The 16,388-nt window shown below is 46.4% G+C and overlaps 6 protein-coding genes across 6 annotated transcripts; 2 read left to right on the forward strand and 4 right to left on the reverse strand.

Moving 5' to 3' along the window:
• Positions 1 to 911: 911 nt before the first annotated feature.
• LOC143774067 (histone H4) lies at positions 912 to 1,276 on the reverse strand. Its single transcript, XM_077261362.1, has one exon. The coding sequence runs from the start codon at positions 1,268 to 1,270 to the stop codon at positions 959 to 961; it is 312 nt and encodes a 103-aa protein (XP_077117477.1). The 5' UTR covers positions 1,271 to 1,276; the 3' UTR covers positions 912 to 958.
• Positions 1,277 to 2,242: 966 nt separating this feature from the next.
• LOC143774068 (histone H2B 1.1-like) lies at positions 2,243 to 2,756 on the reverse strand. The gene has a single exon (XM_077261363.1). It carries the CDS (start codon positions 2,671 to 2,673, stop codon positions 2,293 to 2,295), a length of 381 nt encoding a protein of 126 aa, XP_077117478.1. The 5' UTR covers positions 2,674 to 2,756; the 3' UTR covers positions 2,243 to 2,292.
• Positions 2,757 to 2,975: 219 nt separating this feature from the next.
• LOC143775171 (histone H2A.J-like) lies at positions 2,976 to 3,406 on the forward strand. Its single transcript, XM_077263012.1, has one exon. It carries the CDS (start codon positions 3,002 to 3,004, stop codon positions 3,404 to 3,406), a length of 405 nt encoding a protein of 134 aa, XP_077119127.1. The 5' UTR covers positions 2,976 to 3,001.
• Positions 3,407 to 6,922: 3,516 nt separating this feature from the next.
• On the reverse strand, positions 6,923 to 7,333 carry LOC143775172 (histone H3). The gene has a single exon (XM_077263013.1). It carries the CDS (start codon positions 7,331 to 7,333, stop codon positions 6,923 to 6,925), a length of 411 nt encoding a protein of 136 aa, XP_077119128.1.
• A 4,335-nt stretch (positions 7,334 to 11,668) lies between these two features.
• Positions 11,669 to 12,110, reverse strand: LOC143774069 (histone H2B 1.1-like). The gene has a single exon (XM_077261364.1). It carries the CDS (start codon positions 12,096 to 12,098, stop codon positions 11,718 to 11,720), a length of 381 nt encoding a protein of 126 aa, XP_077117479.1. The 5' UTR covers positions 12,099 to 12,110; the 3' UTR covers positions 11,669 to 11,717.
• Positions 12,111 to 13,970: 1,860 nt separating this feature from the next.
• On the forward strand, positions 13,971 to 14,527 carry LOC143774070 (histone H2A type 1-like). Its single transcript, XM_077261365.1, has one exon. It carries the CDS (start codon positions 14,093 to 14,095, stop codon positions 14,477 to 14,479), a length of 387 nt encoding a protein of 128 aa, XP_077117480.1. The 5' UTR covers positions 13,971 to 14,092; the 3' UTR covers positions 14,480 to 14,527.
• Positions 14,528 to 16,388: the final 1,861 nt, after the last annotated feature.

The raw sequence follows: 16,388 nt of genomic DNA on the forward strand, positions 1-16,388 counted from the left end.
CACATGTACTTATGATGGCTATCAGATGTAAATCATCCAGCTGCGGCAAGAAAAACAATCTCTGAGCACTAAAAAAAACTCGGAGGACACCCGAGCGTGCTCAAGAAATCTCGAGTAACGAGTATATTCGCTCACTAGTAGTTACGCCCCTGCGAACACATGATGCGGTTTCCCCTCCATATAGTGCTGTATAGCCCCAAAAAGTATAATATATCATGACCTATATATGGTTTATTCTGCACTATCAGATATTTAAAGGGTTATTTCCATCTTCAAGATTCTATCCCAATATGTAGAAGGTATAATAATATTAGCAAATACTTCCAACTAGAAATGTAGTATAGTTCTTCTGATTTGCTAGGTCTCTTTTCCTATGTGCAATCATTGCATGATCTTAGGTATCCATGGTTACAACCACTGATAAAGTGAGTCAGCTAGTTGCTAGTAGTGTAAAATCATGGATACTGAAGGTCCTATAATGCCTGCACATGAGCAAAGAGACATAGTAAATCAGAAGAACTATACATTTCTAATTGGAAGTATTTGCTAATATTTTTACACCTAGTACATATTGTGAAAAGATCTTAAAGATGGAAATACCCCATTCATCATAGCTCCCAGCCTGAGAACTACTTTGGGCCGCCGTCCTGACACCACAGGTTACAAAGAGAACAAAGAGCAGAGGAAAATAGTGATTACCAGCCATTGTTCGGGGATGTACACATTCAGTGCTCAGCCAATCAGGACTAAGTTGGGCTATGGCTCCGCCCACAGGCACCAAATATTTATCCGGATTCAGTGTTAACCCATTAGTGCCTGCAATGTTTCCAGCTGCAGCAGCCTAGCCCAGTACTATCAGCAGCCCCTTTCCCCTCCTCCCCAGCAGCTGTAGCTTCTCCTCAGAAGATGTGGGTGGCTCTTAGAAGAGCCTTTGTGTTGTTTTAGCAGAACAGAGACCTTAACCTCCGAAGCCGTAGAGAGTGCGGCCCTGGCGCTTCAGCGCGTACACCACATCCATGGCAGTGACGGTCTTCCTCTTGGCGTGCTCGGTGTAGGTGACAGCATCACGGATGACGTTTTCCAGGAAGACTTTCAGGACTCCGCGGGTCTCCTCGTAAATGAGGCCAGAGATGCGCTTGACACCTCCCCTGCGAGCGAGACGGCGGATGGCAGGCTTGGTGATGCCCTGGATGTTATCGCGGAGAACCTTCCTGTGCCGCTTGGCACCGCCCTTCCCCAGACCTTTCCCTCCTTTACCACGACCAGACATCTTCAAGGTAGTCAGCAGAAAACTGACTGATGAGTGCACAGTCCTCCTTTATATAGTCAGTGAGTGGACCAGAAATAGAACTGCAGCGATGATGCGTTTCCAGGGCAGGGATGTAAATTAATTTGCATTATCAGCTCCGCCCCTTCCTCTGCTGATTGGCCAAGTGCAGAACTGTTCGTGATTTTGAATTTTCCGCTCATTGTTTTCTTTCACTTCTACAGGGATCATTGTAAAAATAGTCAAACCTGAATCCTCTCCTTAGAGACCTCCTGAGAGCCAGACCTGGAGATCAATCTGTCAGTTATAGTGCTGTAGTCTCACCATCCATATAGTAGTGTGTAACCTCCATATACTGCTGTATTCCTCCATGTAGTGCTATAAACCCTCAATATTGTGCTTTATACCCTCCGTATTGTGTCCTGCTCATTTATCTCAGTAACAGGTTCTGCTGCAATAAACAAGTGATCGGCTTCTCAATGACAATGTGAGATTCAGACCTAGAAATAGATCATTCTTTGGGATCTTATTGATCAGGTGCCTTCACAAGTCTGCAGAGCAAAGGGTGTGTAATATCAGAGGAATATAAGTGAGATAGTGTAAAGAGCTCTAATCAGAATGATGACAAACTGCTGGAAACTGCGCTGAACACAGAAGCAGCTGCCCATCTCCACCTATTGTCAGCAGAACAATGGAAATCAGGCACTATGACCCAGCGACCTGGGAGAAAAAAAGGATTCAATGAGTGAGGAGCAACCGATAGTCTATGCTGCTACACTATTCCTGATGTTCCCCATCCGTTCTACATCTCACTGATGTTCATCTCTCCCCTTTTTACCATCATCCTCTACTGCCAGATGCATAGATCTGATCTCTTATTCTTGCTAATACAAGAGGTACCAGTAACTGCAGACATGTTCCCCAGAGAGGAGCAGGACACAGACGAGCAGCCACAGCTCTGATGTAGACGGGGTGGGTGGCTCTTAGAAGAGCCTTTGGGTTGTGGGTGCAGAGCACGGAGCAGATCACTTGGCGCTGGTGTACTTGGTGACGGCCTTGGTGCCCTCAGACACGGCGTGCTTGGCCAGCTCTCCGGGCAGCAGCAGGCGCACAGCGGTCTGGATCTCCCGGGAGGTGATGGTGGAGCGCTTGTTGTAGTGAGCCAGGCGGGAGGCTTCCCCTGCGATGCGCTCAAAGATGTCATTGACAAAGGAGTTCATGATGCCCATGGCCTTGGAGGAGATGCCGGTGTCAGGGTGGACCTGCTTCAGCACCTTGTACACATAGATGGCATAGCTCTCCTTCCTGGTCTTCCTCCGCTTCTTACCATCCTTCTTCTGAGTCTTGGTCACAGCTTTCTTGGAGCCCTTCTTGGCTGCTGGTGCAGACTTGGCAGGATCAGGCATGATGATAGCACAATGTTATCTTCACTGGAAAAGAAAATAATGATCCTGCTCCTCCCAGAGCGGCCGTATTTATAGACTGGCCATGCAAATGAGCAATGCTGTCAGATCGCTGTGCTATTGGGTGAGAAAGTCATGTGACCAATGTAAACGTCATGATCTCCACCCACTGCAGCTCATTGGTGTTTCCTCAAGTTTTGTTTCTATTGGTGACTTCAGATTCAGCCAATGGCAGGAGAGGAGGCGGGGCAGCAGCAGGTTATAAAAGGCGCAGGAGACTGCATAGTCACCACATAGAATTGTCTATCTGCTGATATCTGTGAGTGCAGTGATGTCTGGACGCGGCAAACAAGGAGGGAAGGCCCGTGCTAAAGCCAAGACCCGCTCATCCCGGGCAGGATTGCAGTTCCCGGTTGGTCGTGTGCACAGACTTCTCCGCAAGGGTAACTATGCTGAGAGGGTGGGTGCCGGTGCTCCGGTCTATCTGGCTGCTGTGCTGGAGTATCTGACCGCTGAGATCCTGGAATTAGCTGGCAATGCCGCCCGGGACAACAAGAAGACCCGCATCATCCCCCGACACCTGCAGCTGGCCGTGCGCAATGACGAGGAGCTGAACAGGCTGCTGGGTGGGGTGACCATCGCCCAGGGGGGCGTCCTGCCCAACATCCAGGCTGTGCTGCTGCCCAAGAAGACTGAGAGCAGCAAGGTGAGCAGCAAGTCAGGCAAGAGCAAGTGATCACTGACCCCATCTATCTACACAACCCAAAGGCTCTTCTAAGAGCCACCCACACCATCACCACAAGAGCTGACGCCGCTGATCTCTGGTGTGAGCTTTTTATAACAAAAAATTTAATTTTTTTTGAAATCTTAAGATTTTTACAGGAATAGAAAATTATATAGCTATTTTTAATTTTCCACTCATTTATAGCTGGTTAACCAATATTATTCTGTAAATTGACTTTTGGTTAAACCTTCATGTGAATATAGTGTACAAGCTCACGAAACAACACAGACTCAGATAAAAGGAAATGGGGGAAGGGATATGATATAGAATGTTGAGACCTAGTTGTATCCATCTCATACAAGTCACATATTTCACATGGCCCAAAAGTCCCAAGGAGACCAAATAAGGTTACCTCTACAGTATTGTCATTAGTTGCTCCCTGGTACTCAGGATTCCTGATATTCTTGTTGCGAGAATATAGATCTAGTTGGGATGGTGGAGAGGTTTACTTCCAGTGGTAAGCAATCGGTGTGCTGCGGTCAGCAAATGTAAAAGTAATCTGATGGATCTTAGATATGGATTTGGAAAAATGTAACAGAAAGAGCTAAACATCTACAGGGACAATCTACTCCAAAAACTTGCTTAGTGACGTGTTGGAGTTTCACTCAAAATGGTTTAATCAAAGGGCAAATCTGAAAAATAGAACCTTTAGGTAGGGGGCACCGCCAGCAAAGTGGAGGAATAGATGGGTCAATTTTATGTAACAATTCAGGCGTGTGGTACCAGAGATGAAGGATTTTGTACTGATTTTCTTTGTATGAAATAAAAGATGCAGTCTTAGTTGATCTGGTCCAAACATTTCTCCACTCTATTTTACCCAGATATTCCTCCCATTTGAGCATAGGAGTGTCTAGTTATGGATTCTGTCTGGAGTCTGAAACATATTGTAAATATTAGATATTAAACCTTGTGATGTTGAAGTATTCTTCCATGGTCTCTCGAAGGAGTTAGGTATGGGGGTCTGTAAGGCTAGGTTCACATTGCGTTAGTGGGTGGTCGCTAACTGACAGCGTTGCACGGCGAAAATGTCACAATTAACGCCGTGCAACGGGTCCGTTAGCGCACCCATTGACAGCAATGTAAATTGCGCGTGCCTTTTTCGGCTCGCGATGTGCCGTTCTTTTGTAACGCGCCTCGGACGCTGCTTGCAGCATCCGCAGCGCGCCCCCCGCTCTCGCAATCCGCTAGCGCTAAACGGATTGCCCTAACGCAATGTGAACCTAGCCTAAGACCTTGGAATTAGAAGAGAGAACTTTGTTGGCGATGTTAAACCAGACTAAGTCCATACCCCCGCCACTGAGTGGCTTAGACTTCCAGGGAAATTCGAATGGAAAAGGAAGGAAGAGCGGAGTTCAGTGATGCCAGATTGATTTTTTTTTTTTTACCAGATCCTCCTTATATTTCTTGTGTGCATCATTGGACCTAATAGGTCTATTGGAGGATTGTAAGCCCCATTCCAGATCAGGGGGTTACCATAACTTTTCAGACTCCATCCATTTCATATAGGCAGGTTTAGAAGACCACGGTGCGGAGGTGGGATGCCTCACAATAATGAAATGACTTCTTGAAAAGTACCATAAGTAAATCTCTGAGTGAGACCGATATGGGTAAAGTCTCAAAAAGATATAAAAAGTTTGGGAGAATAGTTATCGCTGAGATGTGCCCAAATAGTGAGAGAGGGAGTATTTCCAATATAGTCAATAGGGATCACATTTCTCTATATAATGGAGAGAAGTTGTGAGCCAGTGGTATTAAGTTACTCTGGAGATGATCTAGGTGGGAGTCATTGGGAGGGCTTGAGTTTTGAGGCTTTGTGAGTGTTAAGAGGATATCGTCTGCAAAAAGGGATCATATGAATTTTTTGTCTTAAACCTGAACACCTCTAATTGGTGATAGCAGCAGCCATAAGCTCAATGCAAAGGATGACAAGTAAGGGGTAAAGTGGGCACCCCTGTCTGGTGCCGTTTTTAATCTTAATTGGTTTAGAGGAGCGATGAGGAAGATATCGTAGATGAGGAACTAGAGTATAATCCATCAACAGCTTTTATAAAAGGGCCTTAAACATAAAGCGGGGGTGTCAAACTGCATTCCTCGAGGGCCTCAAACCATGCGTGTTTTCAAGATTTCCTTCTCATTGCACAAGGTGCTGGAATCATTCTGTGCAGGTGATTAAATGATCACCTGTGCAATACAAGGAAATCCTGAAAACATGACCTGTTTGCAGCCCTTGAGGAATGCAGTTTGACACCCCTGGCATAAAGGGTCAACTAAGGAGATCAAACGCCTTCTCAGAGTCCAAACTTAGGAGGAGAGTAGGTTCTCCAGATTTTTTTTTAGTATTTCTATGAGGTCGACTGCCCTCCTGGTGTTGTCGCCCCCTTGTCTAAAAGGCACAAATCCCACTTGGTCTTTGTGGATCATATAAGGTAACCACAGATTCAGACACATTTCTAAAAATTTTTTAATCTTGCCTGAAGGAGCCACTGTGCTCTGAAAGCTTGCAAACATATTTTCTGGTTAGCCAATAAAGGTATCACTCCTAGAATACTTCTGTCATCATTGGGCAGAAAAGTATTCACATCAATTTTTCTGGCCAACACGGTACCACAATACAATTTGTTATTGTACATCGTGTAATTTTTTTAACATTTGAATTGAGAAGGGCAATCGGTCTATCCTTACCTGTTTGGGAATCAATGTTTTAAATGAGTGTGGCATGGAGTCAGGAATCGGGGCTCCCTTTCAAAAAGAATTGAACTTTTTAGCACTGATATTACATTACCCTTTTCGCTCTTGAGACTGATGGAGGCGCATGTCTGTTACATAGTGATGAGCGAACGTGCCGGGATAAGGCGTTATGAGATCATGCTCATGTGCTAGCAGCATTTTCGGCGTACTAAGAAAAAAAAAAAAAATAGGTTTGAGTACTAGCGGATACGCCTCACAGCTGTTAAGCGATCCCTGAATGTGCTGTGGCTGTCTAACAGGAGCGAGACATGCAGCCGCAGAGACACAAGCATATTTTTCGAGCACGCTGAAGACACCACTAGCACATGATCATGCTCAGATAATGCCTTATCCAAGCACATTTGCGTTCTGCGCTGCAGCGTCGCCACATGCGCCCCTATATTTAACATGGGGGCGCATGGACATGCGTTGCACTTGCGTTTTGTGACGCATGCGTCAGGGCGCAGAGGACGCAGCAAGTTGCAGTTTTTTCTGCGCCCAAAACCATGCAAAAGCGGACGCATGCGTCACAAAACGCTGCGTTGTGCATGCGTTTATATTTGCGTTGCGTCGCCGACGCTGCGGCGAACAACGCAAATGTGAACGTAGCCTTACTTAACCCATTTCTACCTATTACAAGGATAAAGTGCAGGATGTGGAGTTTAGGAATAGGCTCCTTAGTGGGAGGATTTGGTGGCTCTGAGAAGAGCCGTTGTGTTGTCTTTGGTGCCCGGGACGGATCTATGCTCTCTCCCCACGAATCCTGCGTGCCAGCTGGATGTCTTTGGGCATGATAGTGACCCTCTTGGCATGGATGGCGCACAGGTTGGTGTCCTCGAACAGCCCCACCAGATAAGCCTCGCTGGCCTCCTGTAAGGCCATGACTGCCGAGCTCTGGAAGCGCAGATCGGTCTTGAAGTCCTGGGCAATCTCCCTCACCAGGCGCTGGAAGGGAAGCTTACGGATCAGCAGCTCGGTGGACTTCTGGTAACGGCGGATCTCCCGGAGAGCGACTGTTCCTGGCCGGTAGCGATGCGGCTTCTTCACTCCACCAGTGGCAGGAGCGCTCTTCCTGGCGGCCTTAGTGGCCAACTGCTTGCGGGGAGCTTTCCCTCCAGTGGATTTACGGGCGGTCTGCTTAGTTCTGGCCATAGCTCTGTAGAAATAAATACAGATGTGATGAGAAGAGCAACAAGAGAAGGGTATTTATACTCATGTGATCGTTCTCATTGGTTTATGTGAAACACGCCCCCTACACTCCATTGGTTGTCTGCATCCAATCATTATGCAGGGGAAGCTCATCACAACTCCCAGTAATCTCCTTGTTCCCTCCTCCATGAAGTGCTGCTGGGTCTCCGCAGTTCACACTGGTTACAGGCTGCGATAATGCAGGAAAGGGTCACATCATGTCTACACGAGGTTCTGCAGCAGCGGCCTCTGATGGCGCTGTACTCCCATATCCCCGTACACTGCGCTGTACAGTGGAGCCCCCTCATCATCACCCTAGATCCCCCCAATCCTCACATAGCGCCCCACATCTAGACACAGGATGTGAGAGGGAAATGCTCACCTGTCAGTAAGGCTAGGTTCCCATTGCGTTAATGGGATAGCGCTAACGGACAGCGTTGCACGGCGAAATTAACGCCGTGCACCGCGTCCGATAGCGCTCCCATTGCCGGCAATGTTAGAGCGCATTGCTAGCGCGTGTCATTTTCGGCACGCGCTAGCGATGTGCCGGTCTTTTGTAGCGCGCCTCGGACGCTGCTTGCAGCGTCCGCGGCGCGCCAGAGGTCCGTTCCCCACTCTCGCAGATCGGGGATATGCGAGAGCGGGGACGTTAACGCGGCCCCGAAAAAGACATTGCGTTAGCGCAATCCGCTAGCGCTCGCGCTAAACGGATTGCACTAACGCAATCTGAACCTAGCCTAACATGAAGGCTCTGCCCCTATATTATTTATTTATTTATCTAGCACCATTAATTCCATGGTGCTGTACATGAGAAAGGGGTTACGTACAGAGTTATAGATATCGTTTACAGTAGGACGGGGCAGCTACTGCTTATTTCTTAGGTGAGGCTTTATCACACAGCTCCATATAGTGGAATAGCTCCATATCATATAGCTGCACATATCTCCATATAGTGCTGTATGAGTCCATATAGTGCTCTGAACCTCAGTATTGTGCTATATTCCCTCTGTATAGCTCTATATACCAACATATAGTTCTGTATACGTCCGTGTAGTGTTTTATGCCCTCCACATTGTGCCGTATGCATACGTATAGTGCTGAAACCCTCCACATAGTGCTATATACTGATGTGTATATCAAAATAGTGTTTTTTCCACATTAAGGGTATGTGCACACGATGCAGATTTAGTGCAGAATTGGTGCAGAACTGCAGCAGATTTTTCTGCTGCAGAAACCCTGCAGAACTGCACTGTGATTTACAGTACAATGTAAATCAATGGGAAAAAAAAAAGCTGTGCACATGGTGCAGAAAAATCTGCGCAGAAACGCTGCAGATTTCAAAGAAGTGCACGTCGCTTCTTTTGTGCAGTTCTGCAGCGTTTCTGCTGCAGATTTTTCTGCACCATGTGCACAGCTTTTTTTTTTTCCCATTGATTTACATTGTACTGCACAGAAACTGCACAGAAACTGCATAGAATCTGCATAGAATCTGCATAGAATCTGCATAGAAACTGCATAAAAACTGCAGATGCAGATTTAGTGCAGATAATTCTGCACCACATTTCCTACGTGTGCACATAGCCTTAGAGGAACGGAAAACCATGGAGGCAGCAGCTATGTACGATAACATCCAAATTTATTGTAGAAAAATGAATTAAAAGTGCCTGACAGCTCCAGTGTGACTGAGACCCAAAGAGCTGGAAGGTGCAGGACTCGGTCACACTGGATCACTGAGGGAATTTTCATTCATCTTTCTATAATACATGTGGATATTATCGTACACACCTCCTGCCTCCTCGCTCCTCTGTTTCACCTCTGCTGGTTCCAGGCTTCTCCGTGCTGCCCCTCGGGTGAGCGGACTCTTTCCCATTTCCCCTTCTCTATCACTTTGTCCACATATAGTGAAGACTATCCCTATATACCCCGGAAATAGCGCTGTGTCTGCCCTCAGCAGTAATACTGTGCTATATGTGGCCATAAAGTGCTGAATACCTCATCTATCGTGCTATATATCGCCAGATAGTGTCACACCCCATATAATGCCTCATACACTGCATATCGTGCTGTATTCCTCTCTGTGATGCGGTCTATGCCCAAATAGCACCATACACCCTCCATATAGCGCTGTATGCGGCCATATATCATTTCCCTCCCTCCATATAGCGCTGTGTGTTACACTGAGAAGAACAAAGAGCGGGAGAAACTATCAGCCGTTGGGCGGGAATTTCATATTCAGCGCTCAGCCAATCAGCACTCAGTAGGGCTATGGCTCCGCCCACAGGGTCACTTCCCCGGAGACACTTGGTGTTAACCCTTTAGTGCCCGATGTTTCCAGCTCCCGCAGAGCAGACTGCAGCCATCCGGGCACCGGGCGATCACCAGCCCCTCCCCCAGCAGCAGGAGCTGCGGCTTCTCCTCACATTTGGGCGGAGCACAGAACTGTTGGGGAGTTTGAATTTCCCGCACTTTTTCCTGTCATTTTCCCGCTTTTATCGCGAGGACCTTACATCTAGTCACAGACCGGAGTCCTCCCCGGTGACCTCCTGCTCGGATCAATGGCGGCGGGAGACCGAGAGAAATCACGGATGCACATATAGTGCTGTATCTCCTCCTTATCCTACTTTATATCCCCATATCCTGCTGTATAAATCCATATTGTGCCTTATACCCCTCATATCCTGCTGTATAAATCCATATTGTGCCTTATACCCCCATATACTGCTGTATAAATCCATATTGTGCCTTATACCCCCATATAGCGCTGTATAAATCCATATTGTGCCTTATACCCCCATATACTGCTGTATAAATCCATATTGTGCCTTATACCCCCATATACTGCTGTATAAATCCATATTGTGCCTTATACCCCCATATACTGCTGTATAAATCCATATTGTGCCTTATACCCCCATATCCTGCTGTATAAATCCATATTGTGCCTTATACCCCCCATATAGCGCTGTATAAATCCATATTGTGCCTTATACCCCCATATAGCGCTGTACACCCTCCGTACTGTGCTTTGCTCATGTAGCTCCTGTTATAGACAAGTGGGATTCAGACCTAGGAACAGATCAGTGATTGTGAGTTTATCATTGATCCGGAGCCTCCGCCGCTCTGGGGAGTGAAGGGCGCGTTATATCAGAAGATGTAGAGAGAACAATGAGAAACTGCTGAAATATCGCCAAGCAGTGAAGGAGTTAACAGCTCCTCTGCGCCTATTCCCAGGAGAGCACTGGAGTCAGACGGCACTAGGACCCCGCGCTCTGGGATAAGTGATAGGTGACAGCAGGAGGAGGTGCCGCCTTTTTAATATTTGATTTTTAACATGTGCCGCAAACTGGATTCTGTATTCTAGATGTTTCCCCTCTATAAATAGGGCTGGGTCCTCCCTCCCTCTGTACTGTGTGCCTTGTGTTACTCATGTCTATTGTACTTGTCTATATTCGCCCCTTTCATGTGTAAAGCGCCATGGCATAAATGGCGCTATATAAATGTATAATAATAATAATGGCATTGTAATGTCAAGGTCAGTTTATTATCCTGCATAGTGGTGTGAATAGCGAAGGCTGACAGTGTACTCAGTCCCATCCACAAGGCCATTAGTGGTTCTAAAAATAATTGGTCCGAACAATAACTTGGGGTCCCCACTGCTCCCACTATTATTATAGCGCCATTTATTCCATGGCGCTTTACATGTGAGGAGGGGTATACATAATAATAACAAGTACAATAATCTTAAACAATACAAGTCATAACTGGTACAGGAGGAGAGAGGACCCTGCCCACGAGGGCTCACAATCTACAAGGGATGGGTGAGGATACAGTAGGTGAGTGAAGAGCTGGTCATGCAGCGGTTTGGTTGATCGGTGGTTACTGCAGGTTGTAGGCTTGTCGGAAGAGGTGGTTCCACTACAGATCCTTGCAGTCCCCACTCCATATTGCAGTTAATGTGCTATTTATAACACTTTTCCAGTTTTTTTAGCCAGTTCTTCTCCCATCTTCATATAGTGCCTATATGCTATATTCCCAGGTTCTAGAACGCTGGTATAACACCGTTGTGTGGTTCAGTATAATCCGTCCAGATATCACATTGGCCGCATTACAAACATCCAGATTGGCACTTACCTTCTCATAGACACCCAACATTTGGGTTATGAGACATTTTTCAGGAATCCATACTGGTGGTCAGTCATTAAATTACTTTCTACAATATATGTTGCAGGTCATCCCTTACAATGTCAGTCAGTGCAGCAGAACAGACAAGCAGCCACAGCTCTGATGTAGACGGGGTGGGTGGCTCTTAGAAGAGCCTTTGGGTTGTGGGTGCAGAGCACGGAGCAGATCACTTGGCGCTGGTGTACTTGGTGACGGCCTTGGTGCCCTCAGACACGGCGTGCTTGGCCAGCTCTCCAGGCAGCAGCAGGCGCACAGCGGTCTGGATCTCCCGGGAGGTGATGGTGGAGCGCTTGTTGTAGTGAGCCAGGCGGGAGGCTTCCCCTGCAATGCGCTCAAAGATGTCATTGACAAAGGAGTTCATGATGCCCATGGCCTTGGAGGAGATGCCGGTGTCAGGGTGGACCTGCTTCAGCACCTTGTACACATAGATGGCATAGCTCTCCTTCCTGGTCTTCCTCCGCTTCTTACCATCCTTCTTCTGAGTCTTGGTCACAGCTTTCTTGGAGCCCTTCTTGGCTGCTGGTGCAGACTTGGCAGGATCAGGCATAATGATAGCAGAAAGTTCTCTTCACTGGAAAAGAAAATAATGATCCTGCTTAGTGATGGGTAGTTCGTGAGTGAGTAGTTCAAAATGAACTAATCTTCAGAGTGAACTAGTTCATCTAGTTCACCATCCTGACAGAGATTAGTTCATTATGAACTAAACAGCAAGTGGGAGGAGACAGAGAGTGATCCCTCATACAGCTCCTCACACTGAAGATCCCTGCTCTCACACTTGCTCTTTATAGCTCCTGATGCTGGAAAAGAAGGTAGTAAAACACTATACCACACATCAAATACAAATATAATAAAAACTGAAATTGTACAGTAGACAGACACAGCTCATGTGTGTATGAGAGAGTGATTCTGTGCTGTGGTTCATGCCCCTCACCAGTCTTTATGATAAGATCAGCCTCCTGTACAGGATCAGCCTTGCTACAATCTTTACCACTGGCTCCTGTTCTGTTCTCAGGATGCTGAACGGCTTCTCAGCTCCCTCATACACAATCATTATTAGTCAGTACTCTACACTAATACAGGGGGAACTGCTGCTGGGCTCAGTGAGATGCATCACGTTGAACTAGGCTGTCCTGAGTCATTCTCAACAGAACATCTAGTTCAGCAGTTCATTTAGTTCACATAGTTCATTTAGTTCACAGGTCACATGACATGATGCATTTCCTATCAGCTCCTCACAGGATAGGGTGGAGAATTATCAGGCTGTCTAATAGGAAGATTTTCTTTGCCCCACAGCAACCAATCACAGGTCAGCTTTCTGATACTGCAGTAGTGCAGTGCGCTGGCAAGTGAAATCTGAGCTGTGATTGGTTGCTATGGGCAGCAAAAGATGCATTTACTGTAAGGGTATGTGCACACATCAGGATTTCTGGCAGAAATTTTCCTGACAAAAAACGGACATTTCTGCCAGAAATCTGCATGCGTTTTTACCGCGATTTTGATGCGTTTTTTGTGCATTTTTTCCCAATGCATAGAATAGCTGGAAAAACGCATAAAAACACAAAATTAATGAACATGCTGCTTTTTTTACCGCGATGCGTTTTTTCCGCAGAAAAAACGCACCATGTGCACAAAACACGCAGAATGCATTCTAAATGATAGGATGCATAAAGTATGCGTTTTTAATGAGTTTTTATAGCGTTTTTATTGCGAAAAAACACGAAAAAAACGCGAAAAAACCTGAACATGTGCACATACCCTAAGGCAGCTTGGTAAATCTGTAGTTCTGTGTAGTTTCACCACATCTCTTCCTTTTGTAACCTATTGCAGTGGTGTGAAATGAATACTGTCTGCCTGCTCAGTGCTCAATACCAGAGACACTGCAAGTGACCATAGTGTGTGCAGATAATACACTGCGCACTGGGAGGTTTGAATATTTCACAAAGAAAAAAAAGAAATTACTAACTTGAATAAATAACTTTAGAATTTTTTTTCTCCAGACTGAGTACCCCTTTAACAAGAGTTTTTTATGTAATGATCAGATGTATTAACTATTTCTGATCATTTTAACAAAACTATAACTCATCCTTGGAGCCACAGCTTCTGTGTAACGAACTAGAACTGATCCATCTCTTCTCAGCAGAATCCAGAGCAATACTGAACTAAATGAACTAATCTTTTGAACTAATCTTTTCAGTGAACTAGTTCATGGTGAACTAATCACCAAAATGAACTAGATTTCCCATCACTAATCCTGCTCCTCCCAGAGCGGCCATATTTATAGACCGGCCATGCAAATGAGCAATGCTGTCAGATCACTGTTCTATTGGGTGAGAAAGTCATGTGACCAATGTAAACGTCAAGATCTCCACCCACTGCAGCTTATTGGTGTTTCCACAAGTCTTGTTCCCATTGGTAACTTCAGATTCAGCCATTGGCAGGAGAGGAGGCGGGGCAGCAGCAGGTTATAGAAGGAGCAGGAGAAGCCATAATCACCACACACAAAAGATTTTTTTCTCTCTGGTGATATTGTTGATCTCTGTGATGTCTGGACGTGGCAAACAAGGAGGGAAGGTCCGTGCTAAAGCCAAGACCCGCTCATCCCGGGCAGGACTGCAGTTCCCGGTTGGTCGTGTGCACAGACTTCTCCGCAAGGGTAACTATGCTGAGAGGGTGGGCGCCGGTGCTCCAGTCTATCTGGCTGCTGTGCTGGAGTATCTGACCGCTGAGATCCTGGAATTAGCCGGCAATGCCGCCCGGGACAACAAGAAGACCCGCATCATCCCCCGACACCTGCAGCTGGCCGTGCGCAATGACGAGGAGCTGAACAGGCTGCTGGGTGGGGTGACCATCGCCCAGGGGGGCGTCCTGCCCAACATCCAGGCCGTGCTGCTGCCCAAGAAGACCGAGAGCAGCAAGAAGAGCAAGTGATCAACACTGACCCCGTATCATCCACACAACCCAAAGGCTCTTCTAAGAGCCACCCACACCGTCCCCACAAGAGCGGACGCTGCTGATCTCTGGTGTGATATGTACATATTCATCTGTCACGTATACCACCTTAGGGTATGTGTCCACGTTCAGGATTTGGTCAGGATTTTTCATCAGTATTTGTAAGCCAAAACCAGGAGTGGCACAATTAGAGGAAAAGTATAATAGAAACATATGCTCCACTTCTGCATTTATCAGGAAAAGTATAATAGAAACATATGCTCCACTTCTGCATTTATCAGGAAAAGTATAATAGAAACATATGCTCCACTTCTGCATTTATCAGGAAAAGTATAATAGAAACATATGCTCCACTTCTGCATTTATCAGGAAAAGTATAATAGAAACATATGCTCCACTTCTGCATTTATCACTGATAAATGCAGAAGTAGAGCATATGTTTCTATTATACTTTTCCTCTAATTGTGCCACTCCTGGTTTTGGCTTACAAATACTGATGAAAAATCCTGACCAAATCCTGATGCAATCCTGAACGTGGACACATACCCTTATAGTGCTGGTCACACACATTGCTGTATACCCACCATATAGTACTATGTTCATCCATTTAGGGTATGTGCACACAATGCAGATTTGCCTCTGGAATTTTCTGTGCAGATTCTGCATCTCTTGGCCGAAAACGCAGGTGCGTTTTTCTTGGGGATTTTGTGTGGTATTAATGCGTTTTTACTAGTGTTGAGCGATACCGTCCGATACTTGAAAGTATCGGTATCGGAAAGTATCGGCCGATACCGGCAAAGTATCGGATCTAATCCGATACCCGATACCAATACAAGTCAATGGGACTCAAGTATCGGACGGTATCCCTGATGGTTCCCAGGGTCTGAAGGAGAGGAAACTCTCCTTCAGGCCCTGGGATCCATATTAATGTGTAAAAGAAAGAATTAAAATAAAAAATATTGCTATACTCACCTCTCCGACGCAGCCTGGACCTCACCGAGGGAACCGGCAGCGTTCTTTGCTTAAAATGCGCGCGTTTACTTCCTTCCGTGACGTCACGGCTTGTGATTGGTCGCGTGCCGCCCATGTGGCCGCGACGCGACCAATCACAGCAAGCCGTGACGTAATTTTCAGGTCCTCAATGCCTAATTCTAGGCATTCAGGATTTTAAAATTACGTTCCGGCTTGTGATTGGTCGCGTCGCGGTCACATGGGCGACGCGACCAATCACAAGCCGTGACGTCACGGGAGGCAGGAAACGCGCGCATTTTAAAATTACGTCACGGCTTGTGATTGGTTGCGTGCCGCCCATGTGACCGCGACGCGACCAATCACAGCAAGCCGTGACGTAATTTTCAGGTCCTGAATGCAGAATTAGGCATTCAGGACCTGAAATTACGTCACGGCTTGCTGTGATTGGTCGCGTCGCGGTCACATGGGTGGCACGCAACCAATGGATGAAGCAAATCAGGTGATGTGTAATGAGGTGTGGCCTCAAAATGCCCCTCCCTGTATCAGTTTGCAGAATTATTAGGCACTTACCGTAGTTATTTTTTTTTTTTCCAAAGGAAAAATGACCGAAAGATTTAACAAGCTCTATAAAGTCACAAATTGTTAGCGGTCTTGTAGAGTGTGCCGCACTCCTAATATTAGCAAGATATTGGTGCGATAACAGAACTGGCAATAAACCTCAACAAACGTAAGGAAAAAAGTCCTAGATTAACTTCCAAGGATGTGAGAAGAATCAGATGTGAAGCGACCAGGAAGCCATTTTATTCCACTGCTATCATATTTCAGAGTCATGGAGACATTGTCGAAGTGAGGAGGCTGAGCCCGACCACCACTGAGCAAGACACGGGTATACAAGGTGTTAAGTGGCATGGCTGAG

Source organism: Ranitomeya variabilis, chromosome 5, assembly GCF_051348905.1.
Source record: "Ranitomeya variabilis isolate aRanVar5 chromosome 5, aRanVar5.hap1, whole genome shotgun sequence".
NCBI lineage: Eukaryota > Metazoa > Chordata > Amphibia > Anura > Dendrobatidae > Ranitomeya > Ranitomeya variabilis.